The sequence below is a fragment of the Dicentrarchus labrax genome, unplaced genomic scaffold, assembly GCF_905237075.1.
Source record: "Dicentrarchus labrax unplaced genomic scaffold, dlabrax2021, whole genome shotgun sequence".
In the NCBI taxonomy this organism is placed as follows: Eukaryota; Metazoa; Chordata; class Actinopteri; family Moronidae; genus Dicentrarchus; species Dicentrarchus labrax.
Genome location: NW_026136705.1, coordinates 22,185,924 through 22,204,766, shown reverse-complemented (window position 1 = coordinate 22,204,766; position 18,843 = coordinate 22,185,924). Strand labels below are relative to the sequence as shown.

At 39.3% G+C, this 18,843-nt stretch overlaps 2 protein-coding genes across 2 annotated transcripts in view; one reads left to right on the top strand and one right to left on the bottom strand.

Annotated features, from left to right (window-relative positions):
- Positions 1–8,426: 8,426 nt before the first annotated feature.
- On the top strand, positions 8,427–11,723 carry ccni2 (cyclin I family, member 2). The gene is made up of 5 exons (XM_051402204.1): positions 8,427–8,757; positions 9,512–9,668; positions 10,312–10,446; positions 11,093–11,167; positions 11,310–11,723. The coding sequence occupies exons 2-5, from the start codon at positions 9,555–9,557 to the stop codon at positions 11,721–11,723; spliced, it is 738 nt and encodes a 245-aa protein (XP_051258164.1). The 5' UTR covers positions 8,427–8,757; positions 9,512–9,554.
- Positions 11,724–14,120: 2,397 nt separating this feature from the next.
- septin8a (septin 8a) overlaps positions 14,121–18,843 on the bottom strand; it is a 37,179-nt gene continuing 32,456 nt past the window's right edge. The window contains 1 exon segment of the mRNA XM_051400521.1: positions 14,121–14,921. Within this exon segment, the coding sequence (XP_051256481.1) occupies positions 14,756–14,921 (166 nt within the window). The 3' untranslated portion in view covers positions 14,121–14,755.

Below are 18,843 nucleotides of genomic sequence, written 5' to 3'. Positions count from 1 at the left end.
CACCTTCAGCGTACAACCTTTAATAATGACATGAAGGCAGGGAGAAAGGAGCACCGTGTTTTTTTACTATTCAGACACACTGCTCTCCCTGCTCCCACGTCTTCACCACTTTCTTTCTTCTCTAACCCTAACGATGTGAAGTCTACCCCCTCTGGAAATTCTCCACGAAAGCTTTTCAAGAAAGGCAGGGGTGAAATCTGGCATCTGAGAGCCAACCACAGCAGGGTGCTTCAGAGGAGGAACAAAGAAAAAAGGGAAATTCTTTTTTTTTAAAATGAGCAACAAATGGGTGTGAAGTTCAACATTTCATCTTCCTATCAAAGGACAATGAAGAAAATGAAGAATAAGACATGACTTGGGTTAAGGGAAGCTGCTGGACGGTCAGCACCCACGTGTCTCAACGTCTATGATCTGGCCTCTGTCTCCCTCCAGTGGTGGGTAGTAGATCCAACAATCTTTAAACTATTTATGCTAATGATCATAGCTGGGAGGAAGGAAGACTATCTACCTCTAATGATTTTAGTAGCGTTTTGATGGCCAACTTCCAGTCACTCGTCTTGTATATGCACTATAAGGGGTTGATGGATAAGTGTAGAATACACAGTCAGGTCTGTTGGCCAGGAACCATCTGCTAATCGACTTAAATGGTTTTACTGTATTTCTACAACAGATGCCTTACAGCAGAACAGGAAGGTTTAATATTTTAAAATATTACGTATACGTTGCTGAAAAAAACATCATGGGCTCTGGGCTCATAGGCAAAAAAATGTTATTTAACACCTGTGTAGTTTCTTTTGGATACAACTGTTTATTCCATTCTGTCAGTTGTGAAAACTGCTCAATAAGCACTCATTAATTAGGTTTAAAGACCTGACATCTAATTTAAAAATGGGCTAAATTTGGTCTTGACTACAAGGTTGACATATGAGTAATCCACAATATCAAAACATGTAAGAATAAAAAAAAATTAAATTAAAAGTCCAGTGTGTAACATTTCATAGAAATGTTTTCATTAGTGTATCACCTGGATAGGCCATTTTATCCACAGACACTGCGGGTCACCTTCCATTGAGGCCGCTATGTTGAGCCGCCATGTTTCTACAGTAGCCCAGAGCAGATAAAACTAACACTGGTTCTACAGATATGGCCTTTTGTGTTTTTCATGCATTTCTTGGACACCATAGTTTCATTCTTCAAAAAGGAGGGTAAAGAGAGAGAGAGCTGTAATCTGTAACTCCACCACTAGATGGCACTAAATCCTATACACTGGTCCTTTAAATGAAAATCTGATTAATATATGAAAACAATTGGTAGTTGTAGCCCTAATTGATTTTGTTCAATGGAATACTGATTTTGGCAAAGCAACTGAAAGACATAAGTCACTCTGTACTTTAAAATAACCCTGTACACTTGGTTGCAAAACACTGCAAATGATTTTTGCTTCTCTATTACTTTAGCATAATGAGGTTACAGAAGAGAAGACTCCCATGCACCGACCTTTCGCTTGCAAGAAGGTGTTAGTTAAATTATGTTTTAGCTCTATAACCTTCGCAGGGGTTAATTGTATTGCAGGTGAGATGTCATGTTAACTAGACACAAAAGATGCTTTTTAACAGCTGAAATAAAATTGGAAAAGCTCTGACCTGATGATGAATATAAATTAAACATTAAGGGATCACCAAAGTTATTACAATTCATCCAGGAGGGTCATGAACGAGTGGACCAAATTTCATGGTAATGCATCCAATAGTTGTTAAGACATTTCAGTCTTCCCCACAGTAGTAGCCAGACAAACAGGCCGACATTACCATCCTTTGTGCCACACTGCTGCTGCTAAAAATCTATTTTTAAAACATAGATTTGGTACACTGGCAATATAAAACTACAGTAGGATGTGATCCAAGAACATGGGATGAAGGCTTTCTCTTTCTCTGTAGTTATTTATGGGTATCTGTACCATGAGTAGCATAATCAGAACATTATGTTCAAACTGTGAATTCCTGAAAAAGTGAACAGCCCTCTGTGGACTGTATGCACACACGTACGTAAGTTTAGCTAAGCCAATGCAGAGGCGACAATGCTCAAGAGGGGCCTCAAAAGATAAAAAGAAAAGAAAAACCATTTCAGTTGGCCCGACAGGCAGTGATCAAAGTCAGAGATCAGATGTGACTCTGAGAACATAATGTGCTCAGCCAAGTGCACAAAGCCTTCCTGACAGGACAAAGTTGGTTCAGGGTTGACATTGATTTACAGAGTGGTGCTGAGCATTCTTCGGCTACGGGGGTAGAGGGGAGACACAGGGGGTCTGCAGACACATTGTAAATTCTTGTAAAAGTGATCAGAGCAGACTGTGTTCAAACCATCACTGAGATATCAAGCTAAACATGTAGAGTCTCCTTCTCTGTTCATACTTAGGATCCAAGAAGTTGAAGCCAGTGTTTCCCCAAGGCTCTGTGAGTGTTTTAATCTCTTCTACAAGCAGTCCGGCTTGGCTCCCTTGTGAATATACTGTAGCACTGTACCTGATTATATATGTATTATTCCTTTTGGGTAATTCATGCTTAATGTTTTATCTTTTTTTCCCAACTTTGCATGTGTGAATTTTTTGACTGGATTTCTCATTACCATTTCATACAATAAGACAAAATGTGCTTAAGGAAATATTTATGCACCATGTTATCTCTTTGGAAAAAAGTTGATCATAATTATGGATTCAACTATTTAACAACTATTCAATTGTTAAATGTTAAACCAACTTAATTTATATTAAATATTTCAGATTTAGTAAAATGTTCAAACATTATCACTGAAAATGTCTTACTTAATCTGACAAGTCAAGAAGAGCCTCCAAAGTAAGTACAATGATAAAGAGAAATGTTAAGCTTTGTCCAGCAGGTATTTCATATTTCTACTAAATGCCAAACCAGATTAATTAACAAACTTAGAACTTGACCAAAATAAAATAATAGCTGGATTCAAGGTCCCCTTATGATGTTTTTACCTGTCCAACTCCCTATTAGTCAGCAAATTGAGTTATAATTGGAATAATAATAATAATAATAATATTAATAATGATCATATTGAATTATTGTGTTCTGTGAATTATAAAAATTAGGTTTTGCTAACCTGTCTCCTGATCAGTGTTGATTCTGATTTGATTTACAAAACACATCAATCCAACATGGCCCCAAAGTGTTAACACTATTGACAGATGTGCAGGGTAAAGATCCCTTAAAGGATAATGTGAAACAAGTCTGGTGGCATTCTACGTTTTTCTTATTGACAACGAATCCCATGAAAAGACCAAAAGGAGAAATGATCTACTAACATAACACTATTGTCTGTGTATAAGTCTTATATGGCTTATTACACATATACACATCAATGAGCCGCACTGTTGCACTGACATGTTACTTCATTAACCTGAAACATGGGCACATACATATCCTGCTGTGTGTAAAATATTCACCAACACATCTAATCTGTGGCTGTAAATAGTCCACAACAAATTCACTGTTTACACCTGTTAGAGTAACATGTGCTAACAACAGTTCCCAGCTTTTGTAGGAAGTTCCTGAGCACTTGCACGTTGTTGGTTTTAGTCTTTTAATGGGATTTGTTGACAGTTAAAAAAAATATTGAATATTGCCAACTTTATCCTTTAATTGACAGGTATATTAGCTGCTGTTTTTGTTTTTTCCACTCTAAGCACTGCATAATGCCATTAGTGTATTCTTTTTTTAGCCTGGCTCCTATGGGATTTAGCAGTGTTATTGCCATGCCCTTTCTCTCATAATTATACAAAACCACCCTAAAAAACAACCTCACCCAAGTGATACAGATGTTGCTACTGTGTACCAACAGGGTGCAGGTAAACACTCAAAACCCTGAATAGCAACAGTTTTCCACACAGTCATATTCCCACTGCTAACTGGAGAGTGGTGAAATGTAAACAAACACGCCACCACGCAAACGTCTAAAATGTCTGATCAGCAAGAATTCTGTATGATACAGTTCAGACCGTAGAGGACGGAGATGAAGAGAGACAGGAGGATAAAGAGAAGGAGAGTTACTGTATGTGTAGAGTTCAAGCCCTAGAATAATTATGTGAAAATAACACAAAAAAAAACAACTCCCACAGAACAAACAAGATGTGTAAGTCAAACACAACCTGCCTTGATAGAGTACAACCACTGTGTTCCCACTGCTTGTTACACTCTGTCAACATGCAGATATGCCGTTCACTCTGACCATCTTTCCTTAACAGCATTCCAGTTGTGACCTCGGCTCAGACACATTGGTCAACTTTGTATTTTTATCAGTCAGCTGTGTGAGCTGACAGAGTGTAGAAAGTAAACATTTTCCACCCGCAGCTGACGTCTGTTGACTGGTGTTCGGTAACGTTTGTTGACTGTATGGAGAGAGAAAGTCCAGCACGTCTGAAAGTTAATTTCTGAGGTTTCCTGACAGCACAGGGAAAATCTGTATTTTTTTTTTTCCTTCTGTCGTTATGTGTGCTGTTTCATTTTCCAAGCATTTGCACCAGAAATGCAACGTCTATGTCCACCAAGCTGTCCGATCCCTAAAGGCCAATCAGTAAAAAGTGGCATGGAGCAATCCATTACCTACTGCTGACCTCCATTGCAGGGACAGAAACACTGACAGGTCTCTGGCACAGCGTAAAGGGCTGTAATGGACATAAATAATACATTCATATTTCAACAATAACAATGAGTATGCTAGCCAATTAGAGCAAAGATCTAACATTGACATTAACATGAATTAATACTTAAGAGGTTATCATACCACCGGGCTATTAGGTTACTGCCACACTGTAGGTTGTGAGTATTTAAACAGTGCTCACACCATGAGGTGTTTAAGGTTTAGTCATGCTTAAAGTTTGATTATTTTGCGTTTTTTAAACAACCACAGGAACCAGAAAGACAAGAGTCAGGGGCTCCATGGAAGCTCAACTGTAAATGAATGTAACTTTCTATAATATGAGCTGTCCATAAATGTTCTACACCATATCAGTTAAATTTTAGGTTGTTTGAGGGTGTTTGCATCCATACTAGGGAGATTTAATTGATACCAGTGTCTACTAATACTAATACTAATACTCATACTCAGGCGTGAAAAATTTCCACTTTTTAATTTGGAACCAGTTCTAGATTTCCATCCCTAATCCATACAGGGTGAATGTGAAAAACATGTGATCTCAAATATGATATACCTAAAGCTAAAGCAACTAAAAAGTGGAATATGCTTGAGTAAGCACATCAGTCACCTGACTTCAATCCCACTGATTCACTTACTGAAGACCAGACTAAGGCTAAAAAAAACGCCTGAAACCTGCAAACAGTCATTGTCTGCAAATATGATAACTTCATGTGTGTGTTTCTATACTAACAATACTATAGATAGGGCTAAAATCCATCTCATCTGATGTAAATGCAGACACCCTCAAACATACACCAATGTGCTATAGCAAAGGCCAACACCGCAAATAAACATGTCACTATTGTAATACTAACAGCCTGCTTTGTGTATTGGTCATTTTGTGCTCTAGAATAGTATTTGTAGCACCTTAAACTCAAGTTTCTAGTCAAATAACTTAAACTACAGTACATTTTATTACAGTAAATTGATCATATCACTGCCATTTCTGTTCTTTGTTCATCCTCTCCTTTCTACAAGGAGGTCAGAGGTCAAGGCGCCCCACTTCTATAGATCTTTAGACTACCTCAAAGTCATTTCAGAAGGGTGCAGATAAAGTAGTGATTCACTTAAGGAGGTGTGCTTGCCTTCTCTGGTTTTCTAAAAAAAGAAGAGAAAACCCACTCACCCTACAAACAAAGAAGCACTTACGTTCAGAAACCTTACAGACTAAATGGGAGCTCATAGGTTAACTGTCACAAAATAACATTGCAAATAACCATCACTAGTGAGAGGATCATATGAAATGCTTGTTGGCATTGAGTGCTCTCTGGTTTTCAGTGGTTAAGCCCAGAATAGTTAATAAATACAGAAATAATATCTATCTAAGTATTTAAATGAATATCTGTCAGGATATTTGACATTAATCCATCACTTGTTTTAAAAAGTCTGATATAATGTATTGGTTTGATACATGAAAACAGAATAAAACTGGGTAAAAGTGACTATTTACAAGAGTCGAGACTACAATCACTAGTTGTTTTTTGTCCATGAATTCCTAAAACCAAGTGTGCAAACAGATTTTGGGGAGGAAAAGGGAAAATAAGCCACTGTATTCAAAAACAAAAATGCCATTGAGCAATACTGAGTAAGGATTGCAACATTCTCCAGTGCTGCAATCTCTGCCCTGGTATTTGGTTTGTTATTCTGAAGGTGGTGAAAGTTTGAGGTTTAGTTTCATTATCAGTTGAGATGGCATTGAATTTAACTGCAACACCCTTGACACCCATATTAAAAACTTGGAGCTGCAGGTCACCATGCTACAGGAAAAACAACCGGTTTTGTTGGGACTGTGGTGTCCTGAAAACAGTTTGTTGGGCTCAGATCTACATGGTCACACTCAACTTTCACCAGGCAACACCGTAGGTTACTTTGTCAGTCCAAGCCCCCAGGAAGAGCGCCAGGATTTGAAGCCAGTTTGACACAGTGGCCAAACCATTACAACAACGGCGTCAGTCACATGTTGCACACTGGCCCAAAAAACACATTTTCATACGCTTACAATGTGAAATAAGCAGCTGTAAATGGTGGATAATTTCTTGGGCTTCACAACCCCAGCAAACTGACTAATACCAGAATTTGATCCATTCAATCCGATAACATTTGGAAAGTCTACAAGAGCAACATGATTGAATAATTATATCTCTATTCAAGTTAGCGGAGGGCTGAATCAACAGTTAGCCAGCCCTGCCAGTGGAGATCTCTGGTATGCATTCATCTGGGGAATTGTTTTACAATAGAAAGTGACACTGCGCCACTGGGAAGCTTTTATAGGAATGAAAGAATGGTCAGCCTAAGGCACGGCTGTTTATCTGTGCAATGCGTGAAACCAAACGCTAATCCTGAGCTGGAATAGGGCTACTACCTAGCCCCAGATTTTCCATGTATCAATTACGTAATCAATTATGTAATTATTTTAAATAATACATATAAAACTAATTCTGACATGGTTGTCCAGATTAGATAAACATGCAGGACCTGCACTAAAGCCCCTATCCTTTCAGTTTATATTGTTCTTTGGTGGTCCATTAAGTATAACCAAACAAAATAGTAATTTATCAAAAGACTAACAAATTTCTACGCTCCAATATAAATGTGTTTTTATTTAATAGATTTTAAATAGACTTTAAGAGACAGCTAGATTTTAAAAGTATTCAACTGAAAAAATTGCACCCTACTCTAAACTGGGCCACAATTTACTAAATGCACATCCTGTTGTTTGGAAGAAGACTTGAAACTAGAGATTGAGGCCATAAACTCATTATGAAAATGTTCACTGAGCTAGTAAATCATGTCAGAAGTCATTCATACATAGTTTTATATATGAAATAGTTAAGGAAAATAACAACCCCCAACCCCCCCAAAACCAAACAAATCAGATCATTAGGCCTACCTGTCCATCAGTTCTCGCCATCCTTGAAAAAGCCACACCACTGTTCACTCTGGTTTGACCTGTTGCTTCATCCAAACTTTTGATTTGTAGCTTTTTCTACTTGTTACTTGTGTTTCTTTTCCTGCTTTGTGTAGCAGTGCACACTGTTGTAGGTAAGGGTGGAACTATACATTTTGGTTGGTCTTCCTCTGCCATCTTTGCAGTACCTGCCTGGCAGACTTATGGAAGACTCTGCTCATGCGCAATGAGTGCGCAGAGGTAGGCAGGTAGGAAGGAAGGTAGACAGGCAGGTTGACCAGCCAATCATTTTATCCGCCCCGAATGAAATGATTGGCTGGGGCTTATTACAGACATGTGACTGCTACAGATAGTGGATTTAATAGCATTTTATTTATTGATTGCTGTCAGAATGTAAAGATAATTTAAACAAATATAACAAAAATGCCATTTCCTGCACAACACCAGAAATGATCAACCTTCAAGATCTGATATCTTTGCAGTGGATGAAGGAATCACTTCCGTCTTTAAGCCATGAATGCATTAAACATGATGCCTGGTTGCTTGCTTGCAGCAGAGAGAAAAAGGGAGCTGCAGCTGTACATGCAGTCTGTCTCTCAGCAGGATGAACTCACATCAAACCCCCGAGCACCTGAACAAACACATCACTGGGACGCACACAGCACAAATCTTCCATTTCCAATGAAGAGCCCGACCATTTTGTGCGAGGGGTCCCGTATGTCTGACCCACTAACACATTTCTGTTTAATAGACGGGGTGACGTCACGGAGGGGCGGAGCCAGGAGCGTTCAAAACACAGCCTGCCCTCAATCCTCCCTGATTCTTTGCTTCCTGCCTTGGGGTTTTTTTTTTTTGTTGCGCTTATTTGTGCCACTGCCCCAGTTACTTGGAATAATCCGCGCTTTTTTAAACATTTTCTTGTTGTGTTTGCGTTTTTTTCCACATATATATAATGCGGCTGCTTTCCGTACATTCACTCCAAAACACATTCCTACCGAGATTGTATTCTCTAACAGCATCCGACTGTTGTTTTGTTTGTTTGCTGCTTTCGGTGAATATGGACTAATTGGGAAAACCAGTATAAATGCACCTGCCGTCCAAGACGCATCCCGCTTTTGACCATCGAAGAGGTAAGACTGCCCGAGCAAAAAGGGAAAACAAAAACAACAACAACAACAACAAAAAAAAAGAGGAAGACAAATGCTTTCGACTGCAGCCAGCAACTGTGCAAGAGGCTGCAGCAGCTGCAGCCCATTATCCCGCCTGGATCCTGTGTGTGTATTTCACCCACAGCGGATTGAAGGGGGGGAGAAAGAGGTCACATATAAATGTTTTTTTGTTTATTTTGCATTTAAGTGTTGTTGCTCAATCCCGCGCTGCCTGCCTGCAAAGTCTGAAAAAATGGCGATGTTGTTTGTAAAAACTGAGCGATAACCTATTTCCTGCTGCAGACTCAGCTCTTTGATCAACTGTTCAGAGGATTATACGAACTGGCGCCCAAAACTGAGTAAATATGCACAGTAAAACTAGTTCAACCCCCCCCTCCAAAACTTAAAGGTTTTGATCTGGATCTGTTTTAGACTCCTGAACATTTGTGTTTATTTAACCCTTTTGTGTTGTCTTACCTCTTAAAACAGCCTCCCTTGTGTTATACCTCATCAGATCTTTCATATGATGGTGAAATGTGCATTAAATAAGCCATTTTTAATATATAACAGCTGGTTGAATATATGCTTCTTATTGTTTGACCTCTGAGTGAATTCAAGGGACCTATTTTGAATGGTGTGTGTGCACTGCTTAACTTTTTAGGGGACCTTTTTTAGTTCAGTGTAGGCCAATCTGCCCCCATTGCAACCTCTAATCTTGTTTCCTCCTCTCCATCAGGTGTGCGTGCCCTGGGTGCAGCCTGGCCTGTGCTGTGGTGGCGATGAAGAACCCAGGAGCTGCAGAGAGCGGTCGGCTCGCCATCCTGCTGGACGCTGCTCTGGTGAGGGAGGCTCGCCTCTGGAAGGTACCTGTCTTCAAGAATGGATGCATCCAGGTGAGACTGTGCACATGTGTGTACATATAGAAGATGCATTTCTAGCTTGTTTAGAGGTGCTATGTTTAGTTAGTAAATGGTTAAGTCATTTTCAGATGTAGTTTTAGTAACTCTGAATAAACAACCATATACGGAATTAAGACTGCACAATTATTCGAAATATTGTCGATTAATCAAAGTAATTTTTGGTAAAACAGCAAAAAAACCCAGCATTATAATGAGGTACTGTAGTTCTTAAGAGATGCCCTGGCCTACAAATCTTGTCGTCCTGATGTAAAAAGGAAAAAAAAAAAAAAACATGGTACAGACTCCAACAAATGTCACATCAACATGATTTTTTAAATAGATTTTTCAGAGAAAATAAAAATTGTAATGCAAAAATTATTATTCCCACTAATCATGAATCATAACACAATATCTGTCAAAATAATCACATGATTTTTGGCTTTTTATTTTTCTTTTCAAAACCATATTGTGCAGCAGAACTGAAGTTCAGGTTATGGGAATCTCCTTGTTACTGGTCGTAAATAGTCCATTGTGGAAAAAATGCTAATCTGAAAACAGGTTAAGTATTTGCTTTTAATAACGCCTGACGTCTAATCCTTCATTCATTAACCGATGGTTGTCTCTTCTGACTGCTCAGGGCGCTGACATCTCTTTATCCCAACACCAAGAAATGATCCTCTGGCTCGGAGAGATGAGCAGGCTGTTCCAGTTCTGTCCAGAGACCTTTGCACTGGGGGTCTGTGTCCTCAACCGACTGCTATCTACTGTCAAGGTAGACGGCTGCAAAGCATGATAATGGTTTCCAACTAGCGTCCTTTCAGAATAAAAAAAATAATAGAGGTTTTCACCCAGCATTTTATTCTTCTTCTTTGGTCCACTGACCCCTGAGCTAATGGTCCAAATCTGTATTCAAAGAAAACACATTTTATCTGTATTTGATGTCAAATTGTACTCTGAATAGGGCTGCACAGTGAATTGTAAATAATCTCTTTACTTTGGTCCATTTACATGCAAATTTGACTGTATAAAGTGCATTTAAATTTAGTTTGACTCAGCAGCTGCACAAATCAAAACCTCTAACAGATTTTCATACTTTTTTTTTATAAACTGAGCTACTTTTGCTACCTTTTGCTTTGGGGAGACAGAGATGATGGTAGTGCAAAATATGTCCTCTCACTATGACCTAAAAGAAGTATAATTGTCCTGTTAAAGGACACATATTTCTGATCACCACTAGAATTGATCGTTGATGAGAAATGCCAAACTAAATGTGCTCATTTCCTAAATTCCCTTACTGATGGTCAGAATCTGTTAAAGCAGTAAAAAAAAAAAAAAGCATCTGATTTCTGATGTTTGTTTCTTCTATTCATGCAATTTTGTGCTTCATAAGAATTAAATGGAGCCTTTTTCTTTTTCAGGCCCAACCAAAATACCTGAAATGCATCGCTTTTACCTCGTTGATCCTGGCTGCCAAAATCAATGAAGAAGATGAGGTAAGATATTTTCTTATTTTTTTTTTTTTAGGATTCAAAAAGCAGAACATGTCAGATAACAAAAAAAGAGACACCCACGTCAATGCTACTTCAAAACAATACATTTATTTGCTTCCCTTTTTGTTGGTGTCTGTTTAAACAGGTAATAGGCTCTGTTAAAGACCTGGTTGTGCAGAGCGGATGCAACTTTTCAACAGCGGAGATTCTTCGCATGGAGAGGATCATTCTAGACAAGCTGCACTGGGACTTGTACACCGCAACACCAGTCGACTTCATTCACATAGTAAGTCAGAATTCAGCAGAAAGACAGGCAAACGTAACTGGGTTTTTGTTTTTTAGTTTTTTGTTTTTTACTGGACGTGAGCGATCAGAGCATCTCATAGTGCGCCGGCTGGACTTTGAGATGCCTTCTGAACTCAGGTCCCTGGTCTTGCCTAGAAACACAGCAGTACAAAAGCACACATTTATAACCATCATGCTTGCTTCATGTTTGCTTCAAGATGGTGTTTATGAACCCTCACACCCCCCTCCCCCCAAACACACACACACATTTTAGAATTGGTCCTAGTACAGATTGTGCGTTATAAGATTTCACTCATTGTGCCCATGATTATTATAAACTCCAGTCAGTACTGATTGGAGTGTGTCCTTTTCCTTTTTATAATCACTGTGGCCAAGAAGGGAACATAAAAAAAATTCCTCTCTAATGCAAGTAATCAAATTCAGAGTCTTATTAGAGTATATGTTAAATTTATATTTGGTTTTCTAATGCTTCAGAATAAAATATCATTAAATATTGGTTGAAATAATAATAAAAACAGTCTGCTAAACCTGAAAAGACATTTTATTGTCTTTGTACACTTCACCCAGTTGTTTTTAAAGATCTATTCTAACAGAATAAATCACCTCTCCTTAATTAACTGCTAACTCTAAAAGTCACTGCTTTTAGTGCCATATCTTCATTTAAATGCTAAACAAAGGCCAATTTCAAAGTTCTACATTGCCAGCAATCTGCAGCTTCAGTGCAACAGTAACAATATTGGACCTGAAAACGGCACACTAAACAAACCCAAGTTACAGTACAAACCCAGGCCAATTACCAGAAATCTGTGTTAGCGGACCAAAAAAAAAAAAGCAACAAAGACACATTTTCAGCACGCGGTCTGAATAGAGCTGTGTGAGATTCCTCGAACCATGTTAAGTCTGCGTTTTGCAAGCTGCCAGCAAAATAACAGGCGTGTTGCACATCAGGCCAAGGCACTTCTGACTAACTCTACCTGCAGCCCCCACAGCGGGAACCCAAACCCTCCAGTAACAGACGATGCGGGTCATTAGCGTGTCTATAACATGCTGTGAATTGTAATGTCAAAGCAAGGTTTGTCACCATTTAAAAAAAAAAAAAAAAAAATCCCATGCTGTTAACCAGCTTATGGCATAATATTGGTTTCACAGCACAGACCTGTTCACTGTAGTTTAATCATTAAAACCCTCACACCTAATTGCCTAAAGTCTTCACCACTGACTGAACTGTCAACAAACACACACATTATTGAGGTCCCTTCATGCTGTTGGGGCCCAGGGCTTTTATTTTGATGAATGCAGCCCAAAACATTCTTGACAAATAGTTTACACATTGTATTGATCCACACTATTCAAAAGGATTTCAACTGGGACGACTTCCTCAGTTTGTGTAGGGATACGATAATTCCAGATACACACACATCTCAAATAAATCTGACAGTGATATTTCCAGAAGATATTGATTTACTCGCTCAAGAAATCCCTTCAGTTGACGTCTTGTCATCCATTCTGATCAGTAATGTTGTCCCGGGCCAAAGGACAACCTACGTTCCCACAGCAAATAAATAACAGCGTTTAGATTTGTTTTTGATATTGAAATTGGCGGAGGACCAATGCATTTTCTTAAAGCCACAAACCATAAACTGCCCCCCAAAAAAAAAAAAAAAAGAAAAACAGCTTGGCACATTTGGACTGATTTTTAGTGTCTTCTGCAAAACTAGAAATGGCACTTTCCCCTTCTATTACGGTTTGTGGAACTGAGTAATATTAGTGTCCATAGGTTTACAGTGTGTGTTATTGTGTCTATTATTGTCCTAGCACTTCACATTAGGTATTACAAAAATCCAAGACTTTTTCTTTTAAAATAAAGAGACGTAATGTATTAATAAAAACTATAATAAAATAAAGACATTTTCTCTTTTTTATACTATTCAAATAAATACTTTGTAACTATATTGTAAGTATACTGTAATTACATTTCCCCCTGCACTGAAGAATTCCCCTTTCCTTAATAAAGTGTTATTCTCCATTGTCTATAAAACAGCAATCCATAAAATCTATTTGTCCACCATGACACTTTGATATGACTTAAACAAGACGATTTACAGAGATGCCTTTTGTCATTATGTCTCAATATGCTTCAACATCCGAGTAAAATTCTTTTTTATTTTGAAAGGCAGTCAGCTATGTGATGCTCAGATATTTCAGACCGTATCAGGACTGTCGAAAACTAAACACACAATTTTCTTTGTTTGCTACATTACCCTGAATTCCCGACGTTTCCAAAATGGAGTGAAGAGGGAAAACTTGAGGAGGAGGAAGGGATTTTTAGAAAGAGCAGCTGTTTCTTTTTTTTTCAGCAAAAAGGTGTTCACTTTGGCACCACATTGCTGAGTCTACCTCCCAGTAAATTCCACTTCCTTTTTAAAAAACCCACAGCTTAATTTTGCTACAGAGTAAGAGACAAACTAAAGCAAATGTGCCGAACACAACGTGAGTGAAAACTGTGACAAACATAAGAAGAATGCTTTGATATTTTTCAAAAGGAAAACCAGAAAATCACTTTAGCGTTCTTCATTGAAACCAAGGGACAGAGCTCCTTTGGTTTCAATGAAGTTAGCAAAAAAGCTGTTAGCTGGAGAAAAGTCAAGGCGTCCTCTTTTTTTTTTTTTTTTTTTTTTTTAACACAGAGCCCCCACTCAGGTTGTGGTTTACAGTTCCTGCCTACAAATGGGAACACAGAAAAGCACTGCACGTACGATACAATACGAACAAGATTACTATGATTCCTCAGGCAAAACGGGAGGGTCTCCATTAGTAAAACCTGATAGCGGGATTCACTACCTGCTGCTCAAAGTGTCTTCCTGCACAGAGCCCCAGCTTCGGACGTAGCTTTTAATGCAGCAATGAACACTTGAGACGAGTAGAGAATCAGCGAAGTGATGGTGTCCTGTGTGGTTGAAGGGATGAACAATGTGTTGACTTTTTTTTTTTTTTTTTTTTTGGTCAGATATGCATGTTTGGACGTTAAATGCACTGGTATATTTCATGTTAAGAACAATGAAGTAATGGAGGGGGTTAAGGGATGATGACTAATAAGACGACAATGACATCATTACGCTAAAGGTTTTGGTCTCGTTCCTTTTCGCTTCTCTGCTCATCTCTGGTCCAGTTCCACGCTCTGCTCGTCTCGGGCCACCCTCACCTCGTTCCGTCCATTGGGCTCGGCTCCGGCGTCGGCTGGGACTTGACAACAGACCCCGGTTCGCTTGGCGCCGGGCCGGGGCATCAGAAGAGGCCCCCGGGCTTCCAGGCGGCGCTGTGGACCAGGCAGGTGCAGCACTGTATGGCCTGCCACCAGCTTTGGCAGTTCAAGGGCTCCACGTTGGCCTTGGCCATCATCACTTTGGAGCTGGAGGTGCTCACGCCCGACTGGTTCTCGGTCTTCACCGATCTGCTGAAGAGAGCACAAGTAAGAGAAATGCACAGGCCTGCTGAAGAGTTTATCTCCATTATGGCCAGATATATTGGAATCTGCATTTAGGAAACATTAGGTCGTCCACCAGAGAGCACTGACAATAAACACATTTTATGTAATTTGGATTTATAGTTTATTTTTTATTATTTTTTTAAATAAATGACTGCACGGCTTAAAAATATTTGAGTCATCGCTGTGCCTCCAATCACTAGAGGGATTTATGTATTGATTAATTGGAGCTGGAAAGGAGGTTTTCAAGTATTTACACTCTCCTGACAGCCAAGGCACCATGGATTTTTAATGTTCTATTAGCTAGCAGTCCTTGTTTTATATTTAACGTCCCATGCTATTTTTCAAAAACCTTGAGTAATTTTCGTCTGTTTATTTTACAAACTTGTGCACCTTCTTTAGCATTTATTTGAATTCATATTGGACGGCGCTTTGGATGAATGCATCACAATAAAAGGCACATTCAGGATACATCTTTGGTAAAAGCAGCTGCTTGCATGGGACCACCACTGTCAGGAAAAAAATCCCAAGGAGAGGATATTTTAGTGAACTTAAAATACTACAGCACAAACCTGCAAAAACGTTGTCAATATACGCAGTCCTGCGTCCTCAAATACAGAAACCTTGCCACTGCAACATCAAATTCTTTCTTTAATAAACCTCTCGTTCCTGCTTGTAGCATTTGACCCATTTTGATGCCTCTGCTCTTCCCAGATTGACAGTAGCGAGTTCATCCACTGCAAAGAGATGGTGGACGAGTACCTACACAGCCTGGAGTTCTCCCTCCCGACCAACGCGGTCTACATCTTCGACAGCGCCCAGATCCAAGACGAGGAGCGAGCCCCGAGCCCCACGCAGCGCCTCAGGCACGCCAGGAGGGCGCGGGGCGGCGGAGAGCAGGGGGACTCTGATGAGTATTACGACGGTTTTTGGTGTCTGTACAACGAGGAGACGACTCCAGGGGCAGAGGGGAAAGGCGCCGACAGCTTGTTCGCTTCCCAGCAGAAAAACGCCTCACCCTGCCCGCCGCTGCACCCCGCCGTCAACTAATCAGACATTTATTCACACCGACCACCTCTTTACAAGTGCACAGTGCTCCCAAATCACAGTGAGAATGTAATGAGTACTGTAACTCGGCACATTTTACGGCCTCAATATTGTAAGTTTCACTGGGCACTCTGACTTTAATCCAGATGTTACTCACCTGCCATGACATTTAGGAACTGATACTAAAGATTTAAGAAAAGGCAGGAAAAAAAATTTCTCTACGGCCTGGCTGGGGTCAGATTTAAATATTGTTTTAGTCTCTTTTGTGCAGTTGTCTGCACCCAAATGTGAATCTGGAGGTGTGTATGCGTCAGTGTTCGCGTCAGCCTCTTATTCTGATGCCATAACTGGTTCTTTTGTGTTGATGCGCAGTTAAGGAGAAAATGTGGGGACTTGTTGAGCCTGACTGAATCAAGATTTGAATGTTTCTCCATAGTTATTGGTCCATTAAGTTCTCTACCTTTTTTTTCTACATATTTGTTTTCTACTTTTTAACCTACCTGTACTTTATATCCACCGCAAGTTTTGTCTAACAAGTTGAAGGGTTAAGTTGTGTATGTGTGTGTGTGTGTGTGTGTTTTTATTATGAGTGTGGTTGAGGCCAAGAATGGCTTTTTTTTTTTTTTGTTTGAGAGTTGATCCTGATTTTGTTCGGAGGGTATCTTGGTGCTCAGGTTCCACCCAGAGCTACATAGCACTTTGAGATTAAGACAAGCTTTTTTCTTCTTTTTTTTTTTTTTTTTTTAATGCAAATAATTATATTTTTTCACAACCTTTTTTATTCTTTTAATCTCTTACTTGTACTAAACATTCTTGTGCTGTGTTTTTATTTACCAGTTATTTACAGAAGTTGCATTTGACAAAAAAAAGCTTTAATTTCATGACTAAATGCTGCAAATGATTTTATTTCATGAACGCTTCCGCCTGTGTTGATTTTTTTACTTTATGCAACTGTTGTTACATATCAAGCAAGTGTACCTTTTGGTGGGATTAGTTCAACACTAGAGCAGAATGACAAAATTAATTGGTTGCTTTGACATCAAGAGATTACCAGATCCAGCATCAATGTTCTCATTTAAATGTTCAATATATTTTCTTATTAAATACTGTATGAGAGCACCAATAATCATACCACAAATATTTGTCATATTATTGATAATGAAGTATCGGGATAAAATTATCCTTTTTTTTGTTGTTTTGTTTTTGTAAATACCTCCTAGTTCTGTCAGATGTCAGTCTCATCATGTAAGACATGTAAGCTGAACATATGTTTCGATTTAAAAGTGTATTTAACGTTGGCTCATACATGAACAGGTAGTGTCCAAACAGTTGAAGCCTGAAGACATTAAACAGACTTTTTTTATTTTCATTCTTTGACTCTAGACTGCTGAAATTGTTACTGTGTTCAGGAGGAAAACCAGCAATGTTATCTTCAATGTGAACTGGTTACTGTCAGTTTTCTCCACTGTAAAAGTCTGCTTTGGTTCAACCAGTCAAGCTGGATGCAACACCGGTGACCAATTTAAAGGTGTTTTTTTTTTTTTCTTCACATATTCCTTCATTTACTGAGGCAGCTAATCTTATCGTCTAGTCAAACACAGAAATAAAGCTATGACTTCAAAAGTCTAAAGTGTCGTTTTCTGGTCTGTCAACCTCAACTTCTCAGCCTTCATCTCTTAAAACCTTGAGTAAACCTCCCAAATGACTGAAATCACCAAGGTGTGCAACCATGTCCTATATGTAGAACAGACTGTCGGAGAGCCATTATCACTTGACTGCGTTGGTGTACTTAAGGATAGAGAACAGAGAGCTCTGAACAGACTGTACCGCTGGATGAGATCCAGTGAGCCCTGCAGGTGGTGGACAGAATAATGATAGTGCTGGCAGGGCCTTCACAGTAAACACAAAAACCATTACATGGCGAAGATCTTATAGTAATATGCTGCAACTTCCTCTGTCTGTTTTCAATAAATCACATGCTCTGTGTTGTTAAATAAACATAATGCAGGAAATGACTCAATAACTGAGCAGTGGTTGAAGTAGTCACCTTGGGCTCTATCAAACTGTGGTGGGTGGCTTTTTTTAAGCTGTTTTCTGATGTTTTACCAACCAAGCCATGAATCATTTGACTGAGGGAAAAAATTTACAGATGAACTGATAATGAAAACAATCTTTAGTTGCAGGCCGAATAGATTCTAATTATTCCAGATTATTACCGACCCAATCAAGCAAAAACAGTACTGTTTGTGTGTCACGTCAATACAACCGTGTTTAGTATTTAAATGAGCAAGTACTCAGCTAGAATGTCCTAACACAACCTACATCCTCCACTCGATGTTGCAAACCTTTAGCATTTTCATAGAATGAAGAAAAGCTGCCAGGGAGATGAAGCTGTTACTGAGTGTTGAAATTCAGCCATTTTAAGCAGTTTTAAACAAAAGCAACAGCTGGCTACAGTTTGTGTTAACACACAAACTGTATACACACCTACACACACAGTCAACCAACATCAGCCCCCTTTCACACACACTTCATCCACTGACATGCAAAGTCAATACATTTTACATATTTCTTTTTCTCCACCTCTGGCAAACACTCTGTAAACGTGCCGTTTTGCACACTCACACTCACACCCCCAAGCTTAGGTCAGCAGCACGGGGAGGATTGTGTGCAGACTGAGCTCACCTCCCTCGGCTCTTCAGTCAGGGATCGCTAAACAGGAAACGGCATTCTCAAGCTGACAGCTGTTTGGGTTACAGTTGAGGCTGACAGCCTCTGCGTGTTGCCTTTGTGTGTGAGGGAATAAGTGTCTTCACCTGCCTGTGTTTCCCTTTCATCTCCC